At 41.9% G+C, this 24,196-nt stretch overlaps 1 protein-coding gene across 2 annotated transcripts in view; it reads right to left on the bottom strand.

Moving 5' to 3' along the window:
* Positions 1-11,144: 11,144 nt before the first annotated feature.
* The window catches only part of MYLK (myosin light chain kinase), a 118,726-nt gene continuing 105,674 nt past the window's right edge, over positions 11,145-24,196 (bottom strand). For both annotated transcript variants that reach the window (XM_060150459.1, XM_060150458.1), the window contains 4 exons: positions 22,284-22,407; positions 16,970-17,099; positions 15,383-15,514; positions 11,145-13,170 (listed from right to left, as the gene is read on the bottom strand). In XM_060150459.1, the coding sequence (XP_060006442.1) occupies positions 12,920-13,170; positions 15,383-15,514; positions 16,970-17,099; positions 22,284-22,407 (637 nt within the window). In that variant the 3' untranslated portion in view covers positions 11,145-12,919. The remainder of the gene's footprint in view (positions 13,171-15,382; positions 15,515-16,969; positions 17,100-22,283; positions 22,408-24,196) is intronic.

Genomic DNA, 24,196 nt, shown 5'->3' with positions numbered 1-24,196 from the left:
TAGTTGCATCCACGTTGCTGCAAATGGCATTATTCCATTCTTTTTATGGCTGAGTAGTATTCCATTGTATATATGTACCACATCTTCTTTATCCATTCATCTGTCCATAGACATTTAGGTTGTTTCCATGTTTTGGCTATTGTGAATAGTGCTGCTATGAACATAGGGGTACATGTATCTTTTTGAATTATAGTTTTGTCCAGGTATATGCCCAGGAGTGGAATTGCTGGATCCTATGGTAATTCTATTTTTAGTTATCTGAGGAACCTCCACAGTTTTCCATAGTGGCTGTACCAACTTACATTCCCACCAACAGTGTAGGAGGGTTCCCTTTTCTCCACACCCTCTCCAGCATTTGTTATTTGTAGACTTTTTAATCATGGCCATTCTGACTGGTATGAAGTGGTATCTCATTGTAGTTTTGATTTGCATTTCTCTAATAGTTAATGATGTTGAGTATCTTTTCATGTGGAGGGCTCTCTGTTAATGGCCAGATGGGAGATGGTGCTGAGGTCATTCCCCACCTTCCTGAATTGTTATAGTTTCATTATCATACAAAACCCTGCAGAAAAGGAGGGGTGAGTGATAGGATTCAAACTCTAAATTCCACTCTAAACTTCCAGTTAGCCCATAGAATGGCCAGTGATATGACTAATATGAAAAGGTTATATCACATTATTCTTTTGAGAATTTGAGCTGACACCTGAGCAGATGTGGAGAGAGGAGATGCGCTATGAGAGACTGTGAGATAGCTGCCTTAGTACTTGATGACTTTCTATGATCAGCTTCAGGCCATAGGTCTCCTTATAAATGGTTAATAAACACACCAATGAAGATAAATAACATTTATGAACAAATGATGATTAAAATGATGAGATAGACGCCCCCTTTTTTCTTTTCTTCAGAATGTCAAAGATAAAAATAATACTGTTAGCAGGGATATAAGGACATGGGTATTCTTAAACTTTGCTACTGAATGTACAGACTGATAACACTGTCTGGAAGGCAGCTTGACAATACATAGCAAAACCTTCAAACCATGAATGTCCTTTGACCCAATAAGTACACTTCTTGGAATTTATCTTAAGGGATTTAGCTCAACTTTTCTTTTTTTAATTTTATTGAAGTATAGTTGATTTATAGTGTTGTGTTAATTTCTGCTGTACAGCAAAGTGATTCAGTTATATATATTCTTTTTCATATTCTTTTCCATTATGGTTTATCACAGAATATTGAATACAGTTCCCTGTACTATACAGTAGGACCTTGGTTTTTTAAAAAAATTTTTATTGGAATATAGTTGATTTACAACGTTGTGTTAGTTTCTGCCATACAGCAAAGTAAATTTGTTATATATGTGTGTGTGTGTGTGTGTGTGTGTATCTCCACTCTTTTTTAGATTCTATTCCCATGTAGAGGACCTTGTTGTTTATCCATCCTATATATAATAGTTTGCATTTGCTAATCCCAAACTCCCAGTCTTTCCCTCCCCCACTCCCCTTCCCCTTGGCAACAACAAGTCTGTTCTCTCTGTCTGTGAGTCTGTTTATCTTAAGAAATTTAGGGTGTGAAAAAAGATTTTGTTAGTTATAAATGCTCATCACAGTGCTATTTACAGTATCAAACTGTTGTAAATAATCTAAATGTCCAGCAGTACAGACTGGTTAAATTATGATAGAGATTTAAAATAGTATAACATTCAGACATTAAAAATGATTTTGCAGAAACTTAATTTCAAATGATTCAGCAAAAATAAAGTGTGTGTGTGTGTGTGTGTGTGTGTGTGTATGTAACAGAGAGCACAGTGTGAGAGAAATTGTGAGCAAAGGGCAAATGTGGAAAATGATGTGATTGTTAAGACAAAAACTATAACAGGTCAGAAATGTCTACTCTGCCTGCAAGCTGACAAGGTGGCCTGGCCCCCACCCCACACACTCTCGTATTTTCATGTATATTTTTCTTTCAGGGCCCAGCCGCAGCAAGGGGCTCCAGATTTTTGTCCCTGGAGACCATTACTGCCAATTCTTGGGGTCTTCCTCCCAAAGGACAGCCTCAAGGCATTGTTCTCTCTTTGTGACCCAGCCCAAGTTCCAGTACCCTGTGCTGAGGAAGCTGGCCTCTTCACCCAGGTCCCTCAATGAGGAAATGTTCTCTTCTTTTGAATACCATGGGGGACACACATGGTCTGGGGCCTGGTCCAGGTGGATGGAGTGTGGGGTTTCACAGGAAGAGGAGCAGGGCAGAGCTTGATCTCAGGGTGCACTTTGTGGCTTAAGGTATGTGTGTGGGGGTTAGTCTGGGTCCAGATAGAGGGGCAGGAAGAGGATGTATGTATGTATGTGTATGTTTATATATATAAAATAAAATATACATGTTATTTATATATATATAATACTGTTACATACACACACACACACACACACACACACACACACACGCACACAAATAAAGAGCCCTCTGAGCCACAAAACAAAAACAGTTTATCATTTATGGCAAAAGCAGCAGCCAGAGCAACATCTTATGTTGGTTACCAAGCCCCATCCACACAGGGCAACATAGTGAGGGCCAGATGGTACCTGCATATGCAGTGGGGTGCATTACAGGAGAGCAACCCTGTAATGGCATATTGGGGGTGGTACATTCTGATCCCCTTCAGCTCCTTATACAAATATTAGGAAACTCTGATCTTATATATGGCTGCTGGTGACCTGTCTCTCCTGCCCTCCAAAGAGAGAGGAACCTTGTCTTTGTTCTAGAATGTAAGCCAGTCTTCTCCAAGATGGGAAGGAGAGGTCTTTATCTTTACTATTCTGAACATCTCTGGGAAGAGAAACATATCTAATCCTTACCCTACTGGAATGTCTTTGTAGGGGAGGAAAAAAAAAAACCCTTTATCCTCTACCCTCTTAGGTTCAGTGTCTGGGACCCTGCGAATTGAACTGATAAAAGATTAACAGGAGAAAAAGGTTTACTTCATATACATGTGGGGGGGCCTCACAGAAATGAAGTGAAAACCCCAAAGAGGTGGTCAGACCCATAGGGTTATATACCATTTTAACAAAGAGCAATAAATTTGTGGAGAAGTGACAAGACAAAGGAATGTGGGTTTAGGTTTTTGTGGGCAGTAAATTGTGGGAAGGTAAGCTTGTGGGGAAAATTAATGGAAGATAAGGGTTGTTTTTAGTAAAGTTTGTTATGTAGCTGCCATCTCTGGGCTGAGACGAGTTTAGAGTCAACTCGTGTCTGGTGATTAAGTGTTATTGTGCTCCTCCTGATATATGAGAGAGGATGGGGACACATTCACAAAGGGAAATTTATGCCCTGCTTTTAGGCAAATAGGGGGAGGATAGAGAGCTTTTTCTGTATCTGCTGTTTCTCACTTGCCTTCAGCTCAAAATAGTCCTTATGCCAAAGTGGCATATTTGGGGGTGGTACATTTTGATCCCCTTCAGCTCCTTATACAAATACTGGAATTGATTGTAAATGCTTTTGATCAGAAGACCTGAATTGTCCAGAAAAGTGAGATGTTCAGAGTGGATCATCTCCGAACAATATGGAGTGGATCATCTCCCAACAGTATTCTACTGAAGGGTTTAAGAGTGTTTATCGAACTATTCTATCAATCTTTCTCCAAGTTTGAAAAAATTTTAAATAAAAAGTTGGGGAAATAATGCAGAGTTGCATTTGATATGGAAATTGTTTAGAATATATTAAGTAGAAAAGTGGACTATACATGGTGTGTACTAAGATCTTATTTTTACAACAGGTATATCTGTCTATAGAGAGAAAAAATCTATAAGGGGATATACCAATATATTATTAGTGTTTATCTTTGGCTGAGTAAGGGCATTAGGTTTTTTGTTTTGTTTGTTTTTGCGGTACGCGGGCCTCTCACTGTTGTGGCCCCTCCCATTGCGGAGCACAGGCTCCGGACGTGCAGGCTCAGCAGCCATGGCTTACAGGCCCAACCGCTCCACGGCATGTGGGATCTTCCCGGACCTGGGCACGAACCCGTGTCCCCTGCATCGGCAGGTGGACTCTCAACCACTGTGCCACCAGGGAAGCCCTAGGTTTTTTTTTTTTAATGTTCTTTCTGTTTATATGTATTCTGCTTTTCTTTCCCCAATGAGTGGTTTTGTGAGTAAATCTTTTTCTTTAAGTTTATCAAAAACGAATCCCTTTATGTCTTCTAATGAGGGTAGATAGCAGTGACATGTTGGTTTTTTCTCCCCCCATCTTGGATGTACTTAAATTGCCCTGCAAAGTGGGGAGGGAAGTGAGTGAAAGATAAAGAGGAGAGAAACCTAGGAGAAGAGACAGGTCTGGGAGGATTTTTCAAATGAAATGCTGATCAATATGAATTCCCTTATTTACCTTACCTACCTTACAAAATCAGTAAATTCTTTTATATTTTTGTGTGCGTTGAATTTTTTGGTGGGAAACTCAAAAGGAAGAGGAGACAACAGTAGTATGGGTTACATTTTGGGTGCTGCCTGGGATTTTCAGAGTAAAGTGCACTGCCTAGCTATATTTAGGATTAAATCATCGCCTAGAATAGTGGTTTTCAAACTCTTAAAGATTAATGAGGCCCCTGAAGAACTTTTATTTATGTGGTTTATAACTACTTTATATTATCCATATTAGAAATCAAAACTAAGAAAAATATAAATGACAAGAATATGTAAGCTGTCAGAGTGATGACATTATCACACATAATGACACCAAAAGTAAAAGCAACAAAAGCAAAAATAAACAAATGGGACTGTATCATACTAAAAATCTTCTGTTACAGCAAAGGAAACCATCAACAAAATAAAAAGGCAACCTACTGAATGGGAGAAAATATTTGCAAATCATATATCTGATAAGGAATTAATATCCAAAATATATAAAGAACTCATACAACTCTATAGCAAAAGAACAATCCAATTAAAAAATGGGGGCTTCCCTGGTGGCACAGTGGTTGAGAGTCCGCCTGCCAATGCAGGGGACATGGGTTCATGCCCTGGTCCGGGAAGATCCCACATGCCATGGAGCAGCTAGGCCCGTGAGCCATGGCCGCTGAGCCTGCGCGTCTGGAGCCTGTGCTCCGCAATGGGAGAGGCCACAACAGTGAGAGGCCCGCGTACCACAAAAAAAAAATAATAATAATAAAAAATGGGCAGAAGATCTGAATAGACCTTTTTTTTTCCAAAGAAGACATACAGATGACCAACAGGTACCTGAAAAGATGCTCAGCATCGTTAATCATCAGGGAAATGAAAATCAAAACCACAATGAAGCATCACCTCCTGCCTGTTAGAATGACTTTATCAAAAAGACAAGAAAGAACAATTGTTGGCAAGGACGTGGAGAAAAGGGAACCCTCGGGCACTGTTGGTGGAAATGTAAATTGGTGCAGCCACTATGGAAAAAAGTATTAAGTTTCCTCAAAAAATTAAAAATATAACTATATGATCATATAACTATATGATCCAGCAATTCCATTTCTGGGCATTATCTGAAGAAAATGAAAACACTAACTAGAAAAGATATATGCACCCCCATGTTCATTGCAGCATAATTTACAATAGCCACGATATGGAAACAACCTCAGTGTCCATTAACAGATAATGGATAAAGATATTTATATATATATATATATATATATATATATATATATAAAATCTCCATAAAAAAGAATGAAATCTTGCCATTTGTGACGTGCATGGACCTCGAGGGCGTTATGCTAAGTGAAATAAGTCAGACAGAGAAGGCCAAATACTGTGTGACCTCTCTTATATGTGGAATATAAAACAACAACAACAAGAACAACAAAAACCCAACCAACATCATAGATACAGAGAACACATTGATGTTCTCTTTGTTGGGATTGTTGCCCGATCCCTGTGTTTTCTGAGTTGCTACTTCTCACTCTCAGTTGTGCCTGTTGTCCACCAGTCTACAGCTTTTCTAGTCTAACTTTATTTATTTATTTTTTCCGTCTGGTCTAACTTTAAAAGACCCCTTTTCCTGCCAGCGTTCGAGGAGAGACTGTCAGAGGGCCTGTGGGCTAAGGGAGGAGATGGAGGGGGGACAGTCAATCTAATTCCTGTTTTTTGCCTTGTTCTGTGGTAGGACTCAGCTTGCTTTTTGACGGTTTCTCCCCTGAAGATGCTTGCAGTGTGGAAAAAGTTGAAACGAAATTACTTACCAATTAGTTTATCCCAAAATTTTGTCAACAACTCAAGTCTAATGTATCACCTCTTTTATTCTTTGCCCTGTGGGTTTAATGCCTTTTGTGCCTTTACTTTCATTTTAGTGAGGTTTTGGGAGGCAGGAGATAAATTCAGGTGTCCAATCTGCCACGTATGACCACTAGCCTCAATTTAGTTTCCATAGAAACAGCTTCTCTTCCCTTTAGCACCCCATTTTTATTGATTTATATAATAATTAAATTATGTAATTACAGTTGTACAACTGGCATAAAGAAGTTTAAGAACAAATCCAATTGACTCTTGGTAAATAATACTACTCAGTGGCCATCAGTTAGTAGAACAGAAGTGTGTGGGCTCCAGTTCATTTATTTTACAGAAAGAATGAAAATTGTGGTTAGGTTGGGCAAGTTTGATTAAATGGAAATTAGTTAACTGAGCTTCTACATTAAATAAATGAATATAAGACATTCATTAACAGGGTACATTTTATTTCTATTTTATTTTTTTAACATCTTTATTGGAGTATAATTGCTTTACAATGGTGTGTTAGTTTCTGCTGTATAACAAAGTGAATCAGCTATACATATACATACATCCCCATATCTCCTCCCTGTTGTGTCTCCCACCCACCCTCCCTATCCCACTCCTCTAGGTGGACACAAAGCACCGAGCTGATCTCCCTCATTAACAAGGTGCATTATTAAAAGTCTAAATGATTTGGCTTCTTGGACAACCAATTTAACTTTAAATGACTTTATCTGTGTTTAAAAACTCCTTGAGCAAGCAGATGCCTTTCCAGAATCAGGCTCTTTTCTGTACTTTGAACGTGGGTACTATTGATGTGTTCAGACTGACTTCCTGGACTCTGGACCCTTGTCTGTCCTAACTCCTATGTATCCCATCCTACTTCTGCATTGATTTCCTGGTTGGACTTTTGACTTGCAATGACCTCAATGCATCAGTGAGTTGATGCCTTACATTCCTTTTGAGGCTCCCCTTCATAGGTACATGGTTCCCTCAGTCTCTAACCTGTTAGGCTTCTTCAGAGTAAAACTGACTTGCCTTCCTGTTGGCCTTCTTCTCTGCAGGAAGTCAGGTTTCAGCTTCTGTGCTCTAGTAAGTTACCTGCTCATCTGTTTGCTTTCCACCTTCCAAAATTCTGGTATTTTTCATCTTTCTTCTCCCATATTTGTCTTTGAGGGGTTTATAGCTTTAATAAAAAGTATTCCTTCACTCTCGGTTTAATGGGGTTCTGAAGAGAACGGTTACTGCTTGTCTTCTGGAGTTCATGTTTGGTGTTCTCTCAACTATGGTAGCTTCCCATTTTCTAAACCCTTAATCTCTTGATTCTCCAGAAAATAGGAGCATTTTGAGCTTTCTAGACAACTTAAAAAAGGTGTCTACCTAGTCTTTTCCTGGGACTGCCTAGCAGAGCCCTATTTGTTCTGTGGTTAATATACTGCCAGAAACAAGTCAATGTGAATTAGCTTTTGTAAATATAAATTAAAAATAAGAGAACTTTTGGGGATTAAAGGTTAACTGTGTGTTTAAAGTCAAGCCAACTTTGAGAAATTTCCTCTTGATTGGAAAATAAGACTCATAAGGTCAGATGAGCTTTTCTCTTTTGACTATGAAGAAGAGAGTATTTAGAGACTGGAAGTTAAAACTTTTCCGGAGACCAAGAAGGCAGTTGTAGCATTTCCTAAACTCAGAGCAATTGTGTTTCATACAGCTGTATGTGCACTTTCAGTTACAAAGATGTTTTTCCGGAGGTGGGTGGAATTTCCATAATTCTTTCCATCTTTCATTAGTGTATAACTTTTCCACATATTTGTTTTGTTTCTACAGAAGTATTATCAGTTCCTTGCGGGTAGAGGATGTTCCTGACACATCTTAGCATCTCCGAGTGCTAGAAGGATAGAGCTGACCGTAAGGATCAGGTACTGTGCATGAGCTCTTTTAATTTTTATAACGATCTGTGAAGGAGGAAATATAATTTCTCTAATTTTATAGGTGAGAAAACTGAAGCACAAGCTACACAACTCCAGTGAGAAGCAGAGCTGGAACTGATTCCGCTTGGCTGATTTCCCAGGTCAGCTAGATCCTACCCCTCATATCCTGCAGTGCTTGCTTTCAGTGAACAGGTGAGATGCTTTCTGGAGAGACGGATCTGGGACTTCATGGAGCTTACAGAATAGGCTGTATGACTGCTTGCTAATAAATGTCTGTTGAATCTGACCAGAGGCTATTGGTCATTGTAACATACCATCTGGAGCAAGACTGTGGAGAAGCCCTATAGCTTAACCTGTCTCTTAACTGTTGGAAGCTACTGATGTCTGCCCAAAAGAAGCTAATAATAATGAATTGACTTTTAGGTTAATTTGTAACCTTCTTCTTCCTTAGTTATCTCCAGCTGGAAGAAATCTAGTCCCAGAGAGTCAAATAATGATGTCTTGTGAAGAGTTGTCATGTACTTCTGTGTGGTCACTACTGGGGCTGTGATCTCTGACATGAAGCCCTCCTTGCAATGTACAAGCATTTGGAACACTGGCAAGGCCTGTGAGCTAAAATTTAAAACAACCAGCAGTTAGAAACTGACTGTTCTCTCTAAGTGCTGTAGATCTCCTGGGTATTTCCAGTTCCAATGGGAAGGGAGTTATGATCAAAGCCACTAAGGTTAAAATGACTGTAGCTATCAGGATGGCCCCTCCTCCTTCCTTTTGGTTCACTGTCGGGGAAATCTTGCCCCAGGGGTGCTGTCTCTTTCTCTGCTATCTCAGTTGTCCCTGTTGGATGCTCCCCTGTCTCAAGTAGCTACAAGTTCCAAAAACACCAGAGATTTTTTGCCTAACTGGTTGCTTCATATCACAAGTAATCTGGTAATTGCTTGTGAATTGCAGGTCTCTATTTTGATTCTGTGGTGAGAAGCACAGAACTGGTACTTTTTAAATGTCTTAAAAAGTGAAAAAATATATGAACGTAAATAATCAAACACAGTAACGTAAGTATTGAGTTTGTGTTATCCAATATGATTGATGAAACTATAAACCATACTTTCCAGACTGATTTCATGTAAACTTTTATGTTTTAATTTCATAATTTGAAAAGTGATATGCATAGTTAAGGTAAAATTTGGAGTTTCTCTTTTCCTCCTAGTCCATCTAAAACAGTGCTGTCTAATAGAACTTTATAGAACGTTTTAATCTGTGCTGTCCAATAAGATAGCCAGCCACTAGTCACATGTGATTATTGAGCACTTAATGTGGCTAGTGCAGCTGAGGAACTGAATTTTAAATTGTATTTATTTTCATTAATTTAAATTTAAATAGTCACTGGTGAGTCATGGCTACCATATTGGTCAGAATAGATCTAGAATACAGTGATGACCTTATAACAGGATAGTCTAGGCTATGTTACAGCCACAAAGAATGCTAAAATCTTGGGGATTTATAAGAACAAAGATTTATTTCTTGCTTGTGTTATGTACTCATTTGGGATTGGCTTGGGACCTAGGTGGATAAAGTAGCCACCATCTGACATGCTGCCAGTCACTGTGGAGAGTCTTGCACCAGTACTTAAATTCTCTGGACCAGAGGGGATGAACATCACTTCTGCTTCTACCTCGCTGACAGGAATTAGTCACACAGCCCCATCTCCCATCTCACACAGGGAGTCAAGAATGTGGTCCTAATCATGTGCCAGGGGGCAAAGAGCCTCAGTAATGACTGTCACAGACATTAGCTTCCTTTTCGAAATACAGAGGCATTCCCAAGGGTTAAAGAAAGTAGTATTACCTGTGTATTCTTGAAAAGTGGAGAGTTGAGTTTCTTTAGAATTCAGATATTCTTTAGCTCATTGACACTCAATGGCACAGATGTATTAAAAGCACAGATTTTATTAAAATGTGTAGAACTCAAACATCTTGATAAAAAGAGACTTTAAGTTAGAGCTGACAACAGTCAGCATGTCTTTTTAGTTATACATAGAAATTCATTTAATATGAAGCTCTGCGATGTAAGGAATAATCAGTGGATTGTTTTTATATGTTTGGGAAGAGAATGGAATGGAAGGAAATTATTTGTTTTCTTTCAGAATATAAGGTGCATTTTTCACTAGCGAGGAATAAAAAGTCCTTTTCTTTAAAAATAATAATTTCCTCACTAGGAACATTTTTGGATTGTGGTTGCCTTAAAAAAGTGAAACAATTTAAATATTATCTGGACAATGGATTCTTTCCAGACTATACTGTGGAATCATAGAATCATCTAGTCTAACATTTAATAGTATGTCTTGATTCTTTCTAGAATATCTACAGTATTGTTTGAATACTCGAGGCCTGGGGGGGCCCACCATCTGATATCTGAAAACAGACTTCCTGTGAAGCAGGAGTGATGGTTTCCTGAGAACAAATGCTTCACTATCAAGACATGGAAAGACAGCACTCGGCTGCTAGTAACAAATTGCAGCAAAGTTACAAATGCAGACCAAGCCTTGGTAAATATTAATGACGATGATGATTTTGTGACCTACTAAAAATGTCAGATTTTAGCATTATGAGCGTACTGTAGATACTAGAATGTAATTGAACCAAAATGATGCGCGAGAGAAATTTTGAAGTAAATGTGCAAATTAGGCTACCTAGTATAAACTAGAAGTGCCCAAGTCATTCTGTTCCTTAGTAAAGCACAACCAAGTAAGCCTTTTTTTTTTTTTTTTGGCTGCTCTGCGAGGCATGTGGAATCTTAGTTCCCTGACCAGGTATCGAACCCATGCCCCCTGCGGTGGAAGTGTGGATTCTTAACCACTGGACCACCAGGGAAGTCTCTCCCAGCATGTAAGCCATTTATGCAGCAGAGCATTTGTTTTTAGTTTCTGACATCTGTTTGGGTCGTCTACAACTGGTGGCATGGAAGGGAAAAGAAGGCTGCAAAGACTGAACAAAGAGCATGCACTGTGGTAGCCTTTATTTAAAAATTGTGAGCTAACTACAGTTGTAGTGTTCTCATTTACCATTCTGATGGCATAATAAACTGGGAGAACATTAACACAACTTCAAGAAGGCATCAAAAAACCTGTAAACAAACATACACACCACGCATGCGCGCACATATACAGCATACATGCACACAAAGATTATAGTCTAAACACAATCAAAAGTGATGAAGAAAAGCTTTGAATGCTCTAAATCAAATTTTAAAACACTTTATTATAATAAACTGTGGCAATACTGTGGCTATATGAAAAATGTTGTAACTGCTTAAAAAGCAAAAAGAAAAATACTGGCAATTTGAAACTAGCAGCAAGAAGCAGATAAAAATAGAATGGAAGATAACATAAGACTAAGTAACATCAAAATTCTAATGTTGATACTGTGTAGGATTGCACTGAAGTAATTTAAAATTAGTTCTTAAGGAACTCGCAAAAAGTCCCTTGAAATGTTAAACTGCTGCGCTTTACAAACAGTGGAAAAGAAAAAAGTATTTGGAATGTTACACACACACAGAGGAAATGTATTAGGCATATCAGTTTATGGTCTTTGTTTATGCCCTTCAAAAAGTTTTATAAAGAAAAATTTAAGTGCCAATGTAGTGAAAGAAAGTTAAAAATTCCTAAAGATGCAAGTCTGAGTGCATTTATCAGGTTAAGAATATATGTCAAGGTCGGGGGGCAAGGCATGACTGATGCACATTCAAGAAGAAAAGTCTCGTGGAATCCATAAGGTAAGTAGAGTTCTCTGGAGCACGTTTAAAAATGAAGGTATATTAAACTCAGACTATCCTGAATGAGATTCCAAAGTATGTGGAGTTCTATAGCTGAAATCTATTTCATAGTGGCCAATAAATAATTAAGACTAACTTTTCAGCAAACTGTTTTTTCATACATTCAAACACAAAAATCTTTACCACACATGCAGAGCTGATATTCTAAAACAGCGCAGGTATGAATCCTGGTTTCAGAAAAACACATTAACAAGGATTTTTTTTTCCATTTTTTTTCCATAGGTTCCTGTAGAAATCTTCAAAGAGGGGATAAGTTTAGATTTCCTACTGATTTTGGAAGAAAGGAGAGTCTGTTTTTCCTAAGGAAGCCAGTCATCCATGAGCAGGAGACGTGTCTTCAGAATCTAAGAAGTGTAATGTCCCTAATGCTTAAACTCATGGCAAGTCCAGATCCAGAAAAACTGGCAGGTAGAACAGGGGATGGAAATGAAAAGTTCAAATGTCTATAGTATACTTTGGAAATATTGTGCCTCGTAAGTTAAAATGGCTCAACTGCCTGCAGAATGAAGTGCTACAGGACTGGAGGAGACCCGGTTCTCTGGAGTAGGAGCTGGGAGAGACCCCCATCTCCAGGGACCCTCTGGGCAGGGCTGTGACCTTGTTTTTTTTCATGAGTGCTTTCAGTTGGAGAATTTATATGACTTTGCCCAGATAAAGCTTCCTTATGTTACTTTTTCTCTAAAATTGGTTGGTCAGGCAAGTTACTGGTGATTTCCCAAAATGAAATCTAGCTGTACTAGAATCTTAAGGTGCCAGCTAATTTAAATTAATGCCCCTCAGTAACGCTGCTGGGTATCAACCACTATTGCTGAAGAATCAACCCCCAAATGACCTAACTAAGTAATCTATCACACTAGGTGCTTTTACTGTCTTGGGTTTTTTGAGCTTTAGAGAGATAGTCTTTGTAATATGACTTAGAAACTGCTTCTCTCTGGCTTTGTTTCATTCTTCCTCCTCTTCTTCTTCCCCTTCTCCTTCTCCTTCCTCCATGGTTTCCACAATGAGCTCTGCTGTGCAGGTGGCTTCTCCAAGACTGTTGACAGCCTTGCAAGTGTACTTGGCATCATCATCCCCGCAAACATCACTAATGATTAAAGAGCAGTTCCCATCCTCATCATAGTCTATCTGGAAGTGGCGGGACTCCCTGATTGACTGGTCATCTTTGAACCAGACGACCTCAGGGTCTGGGTATCCTGTATCACAGGGAGGGAACACAAGTTGCAGAAACTATTATTTAAAACTTATTATCAGTTCGTGCAAACTCTTGAGCTACCTCTATTGATTAAGGGGGTAAAGGGAAAAAAAATTATGATGTTGGCTTTTACCATCTATTTTGATATTTACATTTGAATAGGGGCATGTATTGTAAACACTAATATCTGAAACGCCACATAAGGTATTGTACAGGCATCCCGTTCCCCACCCATGTAAGGCTTGTACCACCTCCCACCTTAACACAGATATAGATAACTCCCCGGAACACTGTCCCAGTTCCAACCACATGCCTGGAGCTAAATATCTTCTTGGATTAAAAGAAAACTTTTTTTAATCTTGTATAAAAGAACTTAAATAAATTTAAATAAAAAAATAAGAGTTAGAAAAAATGGGCACAAGGGATCTTTTGGGGGTGATGGAAATGTTTAAAAATTGGATTGTGGTAATGACTGCACAATTCTGTATATTTCTAAAAATAATTGAATTGTATACTTAAAATGGGTGAATTTTATGGTGTATAAATTATAATTCAAAGATGATAACAGACCTGTAAAACATAAATTAGGGGAACTGACAATACTGCTAGGAAAAAGAAAGCAGTATTTGTCTTAGTTTGATCCAAAGACAGACTCATTCGTCTCATTTTATGCATTAGTCATGTTGCTGCAAAGTTCAGCATTAAAATATATGTTTTATGTCTTTAAAAACATAATAATACTAACTGACTGGTTTTTAAACTTTGGAGAAGTAGTTTTACAGGACAAAATTGTAGCCCCAGCTAGAATACAAATTACACATAAGAATTCTAACATTCTTTTCGAGTAGAATTTTGCTTTTAACGAACAGCATCCATATGCTTTACTTTCTCCTCAGCATCCAAAGTGATGCAAATACCAAGAAAATAATCCCAAAGAGAAAAGTAAGCAAAAAGATAATTATTATGAAATAATATTTTCTAAAAAATAAAGGAAAAAGTAAAGAACTTAAGACCCAAAGACAGCGGTGATGGTGAGAGCTACAAGCAGTGGCCCAGGACTCTCAGCAGAACCCCCAATCTGAGCACTTCCACACTAGCAAAGGCAGCACATCCACTTTTTAAAAAAAATTGAATGAAAAAAGAGAAAGATTATGGTAGGCGAGGCATTTATAAGGCATCTTGGTAATATAGTGATGCAGGAGAAAAATTGTTTTTTCATTCCTACCTTTGGGTTACTTTACCCAAAAGGCATTATCTAGCCATACTGCTGGAGAATCTTACAAAGTGGGAGGCATGGTTCGTTATCACTGCTGTCCTGTGCTATGCTGCCTTGGGGAAGTTGGTCTGACCGAAATGGGAGATAGCCCTCCACTCTGGTTGGCACACAACAGTCACAGACCTGAAGCAAAGAGGCCTGTCTTATCTTGCCACTTATCTTTCTAGAATGTTGCAGTCTGTTGAGACTGAAATGCTATGTGTCACCAACAGTGCTAACTTCTCAGGTGCTATGCTAAGATCCCTTAGGGTCCCTTGAGCTCTAACAACTCATTCTGGCCACGTTATTTCTAGCAGGCAGAGAAACATGGGGAAGACAGCACAAGGGCCTGGATCCCAACTTCCCTCAGTTTGAAGTCACACCGCAGGCTGTCTCTGCACTTACCAGATCCACAACTTTTCCCTTGACTCCATGACATCTTTAAAAGACTTGAAAGGTTTCCCCTTTCCACATGTTATCTCACAGTCTCCAGAGCCACTCAAGGCATTAGACACTGTCTTACAGATGAGGACTGGAGGCTCAGAAGAGCTGAATCACCGCCCAAGGTCACAGAGCCCAGTGATTAACAGCAGAGCTGCCTTCTCTGCATCCTATGCTCTGTGCCAGCCTTCCTTTGAGAGCCTTTGGTGGGCAGTTCACATGCTTCCCATAAGCTTGCAAAGCTCATTTCATTAAGCACGTTCCATAGCCAAACCACTTTTAACTTGGGTGTAGTGGCTGATGTAAGTAGGTGAAATATCCGGTGTGCCCTCAGTGAGTCACTGAATGGCCCTAATCTTAAGCAGGTAGAGTGGGGCCGTGGGCCAACTCCTCCTGACCCATTTTCCCTCACAGCCTGGCTGCCCCAGAACTGACATTCTGCCAAGGGCACACAGTAGGGGCCCACCAGCCAACCATACCCCTTTTGTAGGTAAGGGAAGAACAGCTACAAACTTACCTTCGATCTTGCAGTCAAATCTAGCAGCACTTCCCTCCACAACTTCTAAATCACGAATGGTCTTAGAAAAGTAGGGTTTTACATGGGGCTTTTCCTCAGCGACAGCCTCAAGGAAAGCTTGGGAGACATCTTCTAGAAGACGGGGAAGAGGACATGGTAATTTCTTTATTCCTTGTTCTCTCTTCCCTGGTTTAAAAAAGCTGACTTTTTTTTTTTTCTTTTTTAAGTTGCTATAATTTAGCAAATAATGGCGCTTAGAGGACTGAATCATAAGCACACCTTTCTCCTGGGGACTGGCTGGCCTGCTGCCAAATGATTTTGGCAGAAGAGAGAACTGTGACCAAACTGGGGAAATGTTTGGACTCCCTCCCTTATGCTGACACACTGAAAAAGGAAATAATCTTTAAAAAAGTTATCTGGCTGCATTTCATGCTGCTTCAGGATTCAGTTGAGGGTATTGAAGAAGGACGGAAGCACGCCATCCCACCTGATCTCTGTACCCCCTCTGCCCTCCTCTGGAAGCAGCAGGCCTTCATCTGCTCCTTGGAAGGGAAGAGCCAGGTCCTAGAGGCATCTGCGATTTGCCAATAGCTCTATTCTCCACACGGATACTGCCTTCACAGTGTATGACTCTGGACCAGGGTTTGGGATTGGTCCAGGGGAAAGCTGTAACTTTGAGTGGCTCCTGATCCTCTCCTTCCCCTTCAGGCTATTTCTGGGTCACCTGGAGAGTGGCAGGGCTGGAGCAGGAGGGACCAGGCCCATGTGCAGCAGTCTCGGTCCCCGGCTGCATCAGAGCAGCTCAGCAAGCAGCCTCACCGATTACCCTGTCTTATGCACAAAGGGAGCTAGACTCAGCTTCTCACCTTTGGATACGAAAAGCATCAGGCAGTGGGAGGTGGAGGAGTGTCTCAGGCCAAATGAGGCACCTCAGGATAAGGGCCAGACCCTACATGCATCTGAAGCAGGAAGAGGCCAAGGCCTTCACTGAGGAGATGGATGGGGCAGCATCTCAAAGACGGTGGGCAAGTAACTAACCCTGTTGGTGTCTAGGAGGGGCCCTGCCAGTCACTGTCTACCCAGTTCAAACGACATATTCCAGCATCATGAAAAATACCAAACAAATATGGACTATATGAGTCAATTTTTGTTTAAAAGGAAAACGCAAAGACACGTTAAAAAAACGGATATTTTTAAAAAGTTCACTGCTATATGTGATTTTTATTTTATGTTTGCCTGTTATACAAGCATCGCTTTTGTAATGAGAAAAACGAAACTTTTAATAAAGCCTTTGCTAATTCTTATGTAAAATATAGGGAAAAGGTTAGTGGAGATCATCTAGTTCTATTAGACAAATAACTCCTTCTGAAAATAGTTAAACCTAAGGTGAAACAATTAAAGAATACTACATTTAATAATTATTGTCAGGGCAGTGTAAAAGTAGTTTCAAATTTTTCCTTGTAGATTGTATTATTAAAAAACCCAATCCCCCCACCTTAAGAAAAAAAAACCTCTAAATGCCTGTCCATCCCCCATCCCTTCCTTTGTCACCATCGGGCTGGAGAAAATCTTCCTGGAGCTCCTTACCTTCAGATTCTAGTTTTTCTGCATTGAGTGGGCTGGTTGGTGACCCTGTTGAAGATTTCCTGCCACTGAGCCCTGAGATCATTGCCATAGAGGAGAGTCTTCCAATGGCTCTCACAGCATTGCCCGTTTTCTGGAAAATAGACACTGGCGTTGGACTCAGGCGGTGTCACTGGTTCCAGCTGGGCAGCGGGGCTCAGGGAAAAGAGCCCAGCCCAGGAGAAGCAGCTGTCCTTGAAACAAGGGCCTCCTGCGTGCCGAGGTTCTGCAGAGGAGTGAGCCCAACCTTGCTCTGCTCAGCACTATCAGCGTGTCAGAAGATGTTCGGAGAATGGAATGGGGCCTGGAACCGATGTGTGCGTTAATGTGACTAAACAAGGTCAACATGAGACAAAAACCCTTTTCATACTGTGCTTCAACTCCCATAAAAGGGATAGTTTATATAAAGCAACTGCAGGCTGAGACGGCTCCAAAGACTTAACTGCTGACAGGGCCCAGTGGAGGCTGTTTCTCATAAAACAATGCTAGTGATAGGATTTTAATTGGCCAAGAGAATAGTTACTACGGATCCCACAGGTCCCGCTGGGAAAAGAGAAAAAAAAAAAAAGGCCTTCTGTTGACCATAGGCAAGTCGCTTAACCTCCCTGGGCTTCAGTTTCCTTCTCTGTATAAGGAGGGGGTTGGACAGGATGATCTCCAAGGTCTCATTTAGTTCTATTTATGATTCAGATACTTAAAGAGATTTCGAGAAATACTCTGGCTGGCCCCAGCACAAGTCTACAGTTCTTCCCTGATGTACACCCAGCATCAAAAAGCAGCACCCAAAGAAATGAAAAGCACAGCACTTTGCTTTTCTTAGTCAAGGCACCTTGGGAGAGGACAGAATTTTTACTGAAAAAGATGCCAGGACTTGAAAATTTTCTTTGCATTGTGAAAATTCTACCAAGCATAGGATTTAGGTCAAGAAGTCCCCAATTATACACATTGTGTCTGTGTTTCTCACCTTTAAGTAAAGATTCTCACCCCTTTTCTAAGGTCAATGGAATGACTAAGATAAGAAACTAAGGCATAACCACTGCTTTCCAGCCCTGCACCCAAAGCGTCTTTTGAGGCATCCAGATGCTGTGCACCACAGACTAGCTGCTGAGAGAGGAAGGAAACAGCCTGACAAGGGACAGGCTAGTTCTCTAACCACTCATTACTCTGCTAACGTGTGCAAATCACTTCCCCTCTCTGGGCCTCACTGTTGGACCTGAAGATTCAAATCTCCCTGCAGCTCTAGTCTTCTACAGAAAGACTGTGATTCAGACACGCAAATGTGTAGCAGGGAACGCTCCCCTTGAGCCCATGGGCTCCCTAATCCCAAACACCTGGATGCAGGACTGTCTCCACTTGTATGGTGTGGAAGAATGAAGTCTTTCCTCTTCTGTTAACAAAATGACTAATAGGAAGCTATGAGAACAAGGCAAATCAAAGCGTTACAATATTTCAGAGAAGGTGGCAAATAACAAACGAATAGACCACACATTGGGGGAAATTTTCCATCAGATGGAGCAATAGACCATATAATTTCTAAAACAGGAAGAAATGTAAGTGCTTAACAGGGAAAATCTTAATAACCCACACATCAGAGGTCAATCTTTGGAAGCTGCTTTATGGGAAAAACTAGTTGGTGGGGAAGTTATTTGTCAGAACTATATGTTCTAGCCTTCCAGTTTCATGCCTTTGAGCTGAAAATTGGTTGCTGCTTTACTAACTGAGACCTTTGGAAATTTTTAAAACATCAAAAAAGAAAGATTCAATTCTTGATAAGTTCCATTCTTGTCTTGAGGAGGCCTTTTTCTTGTTGGAGGGCAATTTGCCAAGGCTGGGTTCCTGTGTTCCAGGCGGGCAGGGTCTGTAACGGCTTCCCTAACAGAGCACAGACTCCCTCCCCTGGGAGAGCCAGCGAGGGTGACTAACCAGCCTGGTTTCCCAGGACTGAGGGATTGCCCAGGATGAGGGGCTTACAGGGATAAAGCTGAGACAGGCCCTGGAAAACCTCGGCAAGGTGATCACCCTAGAGCCAGCCAGCCATCATGGGCCCTACATAAACACCAACAGCCCCAAGACTACAATTTCCCCTGAGAATGCGTATTATCTAAATGTGATGGCCAAGAGTACCCCGTGCTATACTGAGTCAAAAGCTTTCTTCCCCAAGGCCCTTTGGTCCATACTGCTGAAGTCTTTGTGGTTCTCAGAGAATAAAGATGGCTGCCCACAAGCCTCCAATTCCTAGTCCTTTGCTTCCATTTTGCATGCAGAGGCCCTGTTATCCTGCTCAACTTACCCACCCTCAATGCTATTACTCACCACCACGTCTCTTCAACATTCTTTTGATATAAATAAAAAACCTACCCTCTTTCAGAATAACTTCATTCTAAAATCAATAATACAATGAGTCATCTATCTATTGCTTGCTTGTTGGGGCTTGTTCCCATGTTACTTCCTTCCCCTTTTATGAAAACCACACCAGGGGCTTCCCTGGTGGCACAGTGGTTAAGAATCCGCCTGCCAATGCAGGGGACATGGGTTCGAGCCCTGGTCCGGGAAGATCCCACGTGCCACACAGCAACTAAGCCCATGCACCACAACTACTGAGCCTGTGCTCTAGAGCCCATGAGCCACAACTACTGAGGCCACGTGCCACAACTACTGAAACCCCCGCGCCTAGAGCGCCTGTTCTGCAACAAGGGAAGCCACCGCAATGAGAAGCCCACGCACTGCAACAGAATAGACCCCGCTCACTGCAACTAGAGAAAGCCCGTGCGCAGCAACGAAGACCCAACACAGCCAAAAATAAATTTAAAAAATCCTTAAGAATGTCATAAGCTTTAAAAAAAAAAACCACACCAGAATGATAGCAAGGAAGCTTTTCTTACGCAGCTGTAGAGCGCTGTGGGCCCCCTGTGCTTGCCCTGGGCCTCTCCCTCCACAGCACACCCCATTCTATCCCCCTCCACTCCACTCCGCCTCAGCACACAGAACCTCAGCTGCTCTCAGAGGGAACCCCCTATTCCAGGGGTGCTAAGGTTCTGGTATCCAGAGTTTAAAATGTGGAAAACATTTTCCTAAGGAGGAGATGTAACACAAGGTGGTCAGATGCAGCTGAACTATTACCAGTGACAATATGCTTCAGGGACATTATGTGTTGAATGGGATTTTGCAGACTACTTTTCTATGTAATTTTGTGAAACATAACCACTGTTTCTGTGGAAAAGCCATTTCCAAATGCTGCTACCTATATTAAAATAGGAAATTAATGTTCCTTTTCTGAATTCTGTCCTTTCCCTTCTCACTTTCAGAAAACCTTATGGCTGATAACACTGTAAACAACAAGAAAAAAATGTGATTCAGATATCACCACAAATTATGGTTTCCGGACACATCTGACTGAAAAATTCCATTTATTTCCTCTCCCATTTCCTTATCTCTTCTCTGCGCCTATCCCCTGGGTTTAGGCTCTTCCTGGCTTTGGTTCACCAGCAGATGTGTGGATGCCTCCAGAAGCCTGAAGTAATAAGGCTGCCCTTTAGCCCACGGCCTCATCCAACCAAAACCCAGTGCAATTCCCTCCTCTGAGAACTGCCCCACCCCCATACCAGTCACCGTATCTGCTCCAGAAATACCGCTATTTCTTTGAGATCTACTGGCCACAGGATCATTAATAAAGCCAACCTTTGATTTTGTGGTCCTCTTGTGGCTTTGTTTTTTTTTAAAGAATATTTGCTCCTCTGATTTCACTGGACCCTAATGGCACCAGAGGGTAAGGTAAGCGGCACACGTGTTCCAACTCACCAGGTACTTGACAGAGGCCAGGAGATCCACCCAAACCTTCAGGCGGGGCTAACCAAGAACTGACTCCCACTTCGGGGAGGCCGCTGAGATGTGCAGGGGGTGAAGTCTCTCAGACCCACACACCCGAAGCCCCTCTCTCACCTTTGCTCCTCTCAACCTTTGTGTGAACTTGGACTTTTCAGTGAACTGCGGTTTAGTCATTCTGTGTGGCAAATCACCAGTGTCCCAGTTGCCCCTAAAAAGGTGGTTTCCTTGTTCTCTGCCACAAAGGCAAGGTCCAAATGCCCCAGTCCCCTGAATGCCCAGCTAAAAGACTGCTCCTGTCAGGCCAGCATGATCAGGGTGAGGTCCAGTTCCCACCTCTGCGCCTTTTCCTCCGTCTGTGCTGTTATCCCCTCCTCTCTGTGCTCTACTCATGTTCCATGGCCAACTTCAGACTCCTGTCAGACTCACATCCACCTCTGGTGTGACTGGTTCCATTCTCTGTCCGCACTCACATATATGGGAATGGAGAGCTATAGTGAACATTTATAATTCTTGGTGTGTGTTATGTCCTTTTATGTCTATTTGCTTCAGGTCCCTGTTACACTGTACATTCCTTGAGTATAGAAACCATGCACCCTCCAGTAGCCCAGGAATTTTATAATACTAGTAGTGATAATAGAAATAAAATAGATCATGATAAGTTCTCTATGGTTTTGGATGATCATTTTCTCCATCTGCTAACAATCAGAGGCGATTTGTGTCATTAAACTGTGTGCTGTTAAGACTCTGTACGCTGGAGCCAGTCTCTGGGTTTGAATCCTGGCTTTCCCACTTACTAGCTGTGACCCTGGGTGACCTTCCTAACCTTTCTCTGCTTTGTTTGTCTGAGAACTGGGGATAACAATAGTACCTGCCTCCCAGGATTAAAAAACTACATAGAGAGTGCTTTGAATGTTCCCTATATGTGGCCAGCCCTCCATACATATTGGCTACCGATCTCATCTGTGAACACTTACTATGTGCCAGGCCATGTGCTAAAGGCCAGATGAATATTCTCTCATATAATTCTCACAACAGTGAGAATCTCACAAAGATTTGGTACCACTAATATCCCCATTTTATAGATGAGAAAACGAAGGCACAGCAAGGTTAAGTAACTTGGCTAAGGACATGTAGCTAGTAACATGCAACCTCTCTATGTCTCTCCCATGTCTCTCTTTGTGGAACATGTGCCCACCTCCTTCACTGTAAAGAAATGCAAGACCATCACGCTACCTATAAGGAGATCACATTCTCCAGGGCTGCCAAATAGTCCTAAAGGTGACATTGCTCGTCCCTAGTCACGAAGACATGGAATGTCAGTCTTGGTCCCAGACTATTTCAGAAACAAATGTAAACATTTCTGGAGTGAGGCCAGGGCAAGTTGGGAATGAGGGTAGCTTGAATAAAGCAATTATGAGGGGCGACATCCCAGTCCAAAGTGACCCCTCATTACCTGCCATTTTCTTCTTGCCATGTACTTCTTCATCCGGTCCTTGGAGAGTTTCTTGGCCTCCATGTTCTTGGTGTCTTTCATTAGCCATGTATGCTGAAGGCACTGGGTGCAGTCCAAGCGGTTTCTAATATAGGCAGAGATCAGAGGGTTTCTGAGCAGAAGGGGACCACAGAGACTGCTGGTCAGATCAGAAACGGGAGGTCACCTGTCCCTAGTTACACAGGGCAGAGCCCAGGGCTGTCTGCTCCCAGTCCATCCACCATGGTGAGAATCACTGTGCTCTTGGCCTTTTTCCTCTCTTGGTCTGGGTTACACTGACTAGACCCAGAATACATTAGTGTTGGGAAAGCCTAAACACCAGTAAGCAACTGGAGTCTCATGACCTGCCCTTGGGGTCTAGGGAGGCTAAGTGCTGGAGGGCAGACATGTCTGGGAATGACTGGCACCGTATTCCAGGGTGGGGTCATTCTGCTGGTCACGTGGGGGCTGGGAACTGTGGAGGCCCGATCCTTCTGCCTCCTTGTCTGATGGAGAGAAGAGTGAAACCTTAGGCCCAAACCTTCGAGAATCAGTGAACTCTCAAATCTTATGGTGTGGTTGAGTATCAGGTTTTTCCCATTAAAACTCAGAGATCACATTCTCTGGGCCTGGGGTCACAGCCTAACTGGCCAGTGGTGGAAGGTACCTGGCCACACTCAGGCAGGCAGCTCCTACATGAGCTAGATACAAAATAAGCATCCAGCTTTGTACAACCTATGAATTATGACAACCTTAGAACTGCACTGAAACTCATTTAATCTTCTGAAAGCTCTGGGAATCTAGAAATATTTCAGGGCCATCACCTTAATTGTCATAGGACTAATGAAGCCCAAAATACCAAGTGCTAACATATGTAGAAAAATGAGTAAAAGTAAATTTGCTAACTATAGCAAATGTAGTGGTCTTTAGATAAGGGGATATGGATTATTTTAATTTTCTTATATTCAAAGTTTGTACAACTTACATGTATTAACTTAGAAAAACATTTTTTAAAGTGCTGATAGATGGAGATTTCTGGTTGAAGAGATGCTGAGTTTGAGTTTATGGGAATCTAGTGTCTTGATCTATATGAAATCAATTCTTTGGTGAGTCCATTTTACGAGCACAGAGAAGCCAACACGTTTCTGAATAAACTCAAGGTCAGGTGAGAAAATAGGGTATACACACAATACCTCATTTACCACATCTTGGGTGAATGAAGCCTGGTTGACAGAAGCCATCCTTGGACCAGAGTTGTTAGGAAGGAGATCCGCACCTCCCTGAGGCACCTGGGGAGCGGGGACCCATCACACGGGAGGGGCATCTCGGCCCCCCGCAACATCTAGATCCTCCTTGGGTCACGCCTGCTTCTGAGGTGAAGACTGGGGCAGCAAAGTGCTAAAAAGACCTCGCTGTCAAGGAGTGTGGAATGTCTCCTCTGGAGGAGTTTGGCCCTGAGCTGGCTAAAAAGGACTGAGAGGTGGGTGCGTAACCAGAAAACCAGACCGAACCACTTAAGAGACCCTCTAGCCTCGCTCCTTTAGCAACTGTGCTCTCATGTCCCAGACAGGATTTCCCCCAGAGGGGGCAAGACGACCGACAGCCTCACAGGGGTCTGCGGGCCAGGGAGACAGGGCAGAACCTAGGCCACAAAGTCCCCTTGGTGCACATGCAGAGCCTCTGGGCTGACTCCTCCCGCCTTCCTCCGGCACGCCACCTGTTTCAACACCACCTTCTGGGGAAAAGCTTACAGCTGCTTGTATTGCCAAATACGACTCCCCGGGGCCCCTGGAGCCAGGCCTTGCCTCATCTGGCCACCTGTTCACAGAGTGGGTGAGGCGCCCGACAGCCCGTGGCCCCCCGCCGACACCCCACCACTCCCTTGCCCTGCTGCA

The sequence above is a fragment of the Lagenorhynchus albirostris genome, chromosome 5, assembly GCF_949774975.1.
Source record: "Lagenorhynchus albirostris chromosome 5, mLagAlb1.1, whole genome shotgun sequence".
Lineage (NCBI taxonomy): Eukaryota > Metazoa > Chordata > Mammalia > Artiodactyla > Delphinidae > Lagenorhynchus > Lagenorhynchus albirostris.
Note: the sequence above shows the minus strand (reverse complement) of the source record. Positions and strands in the feature narration are given on the sequence as shown.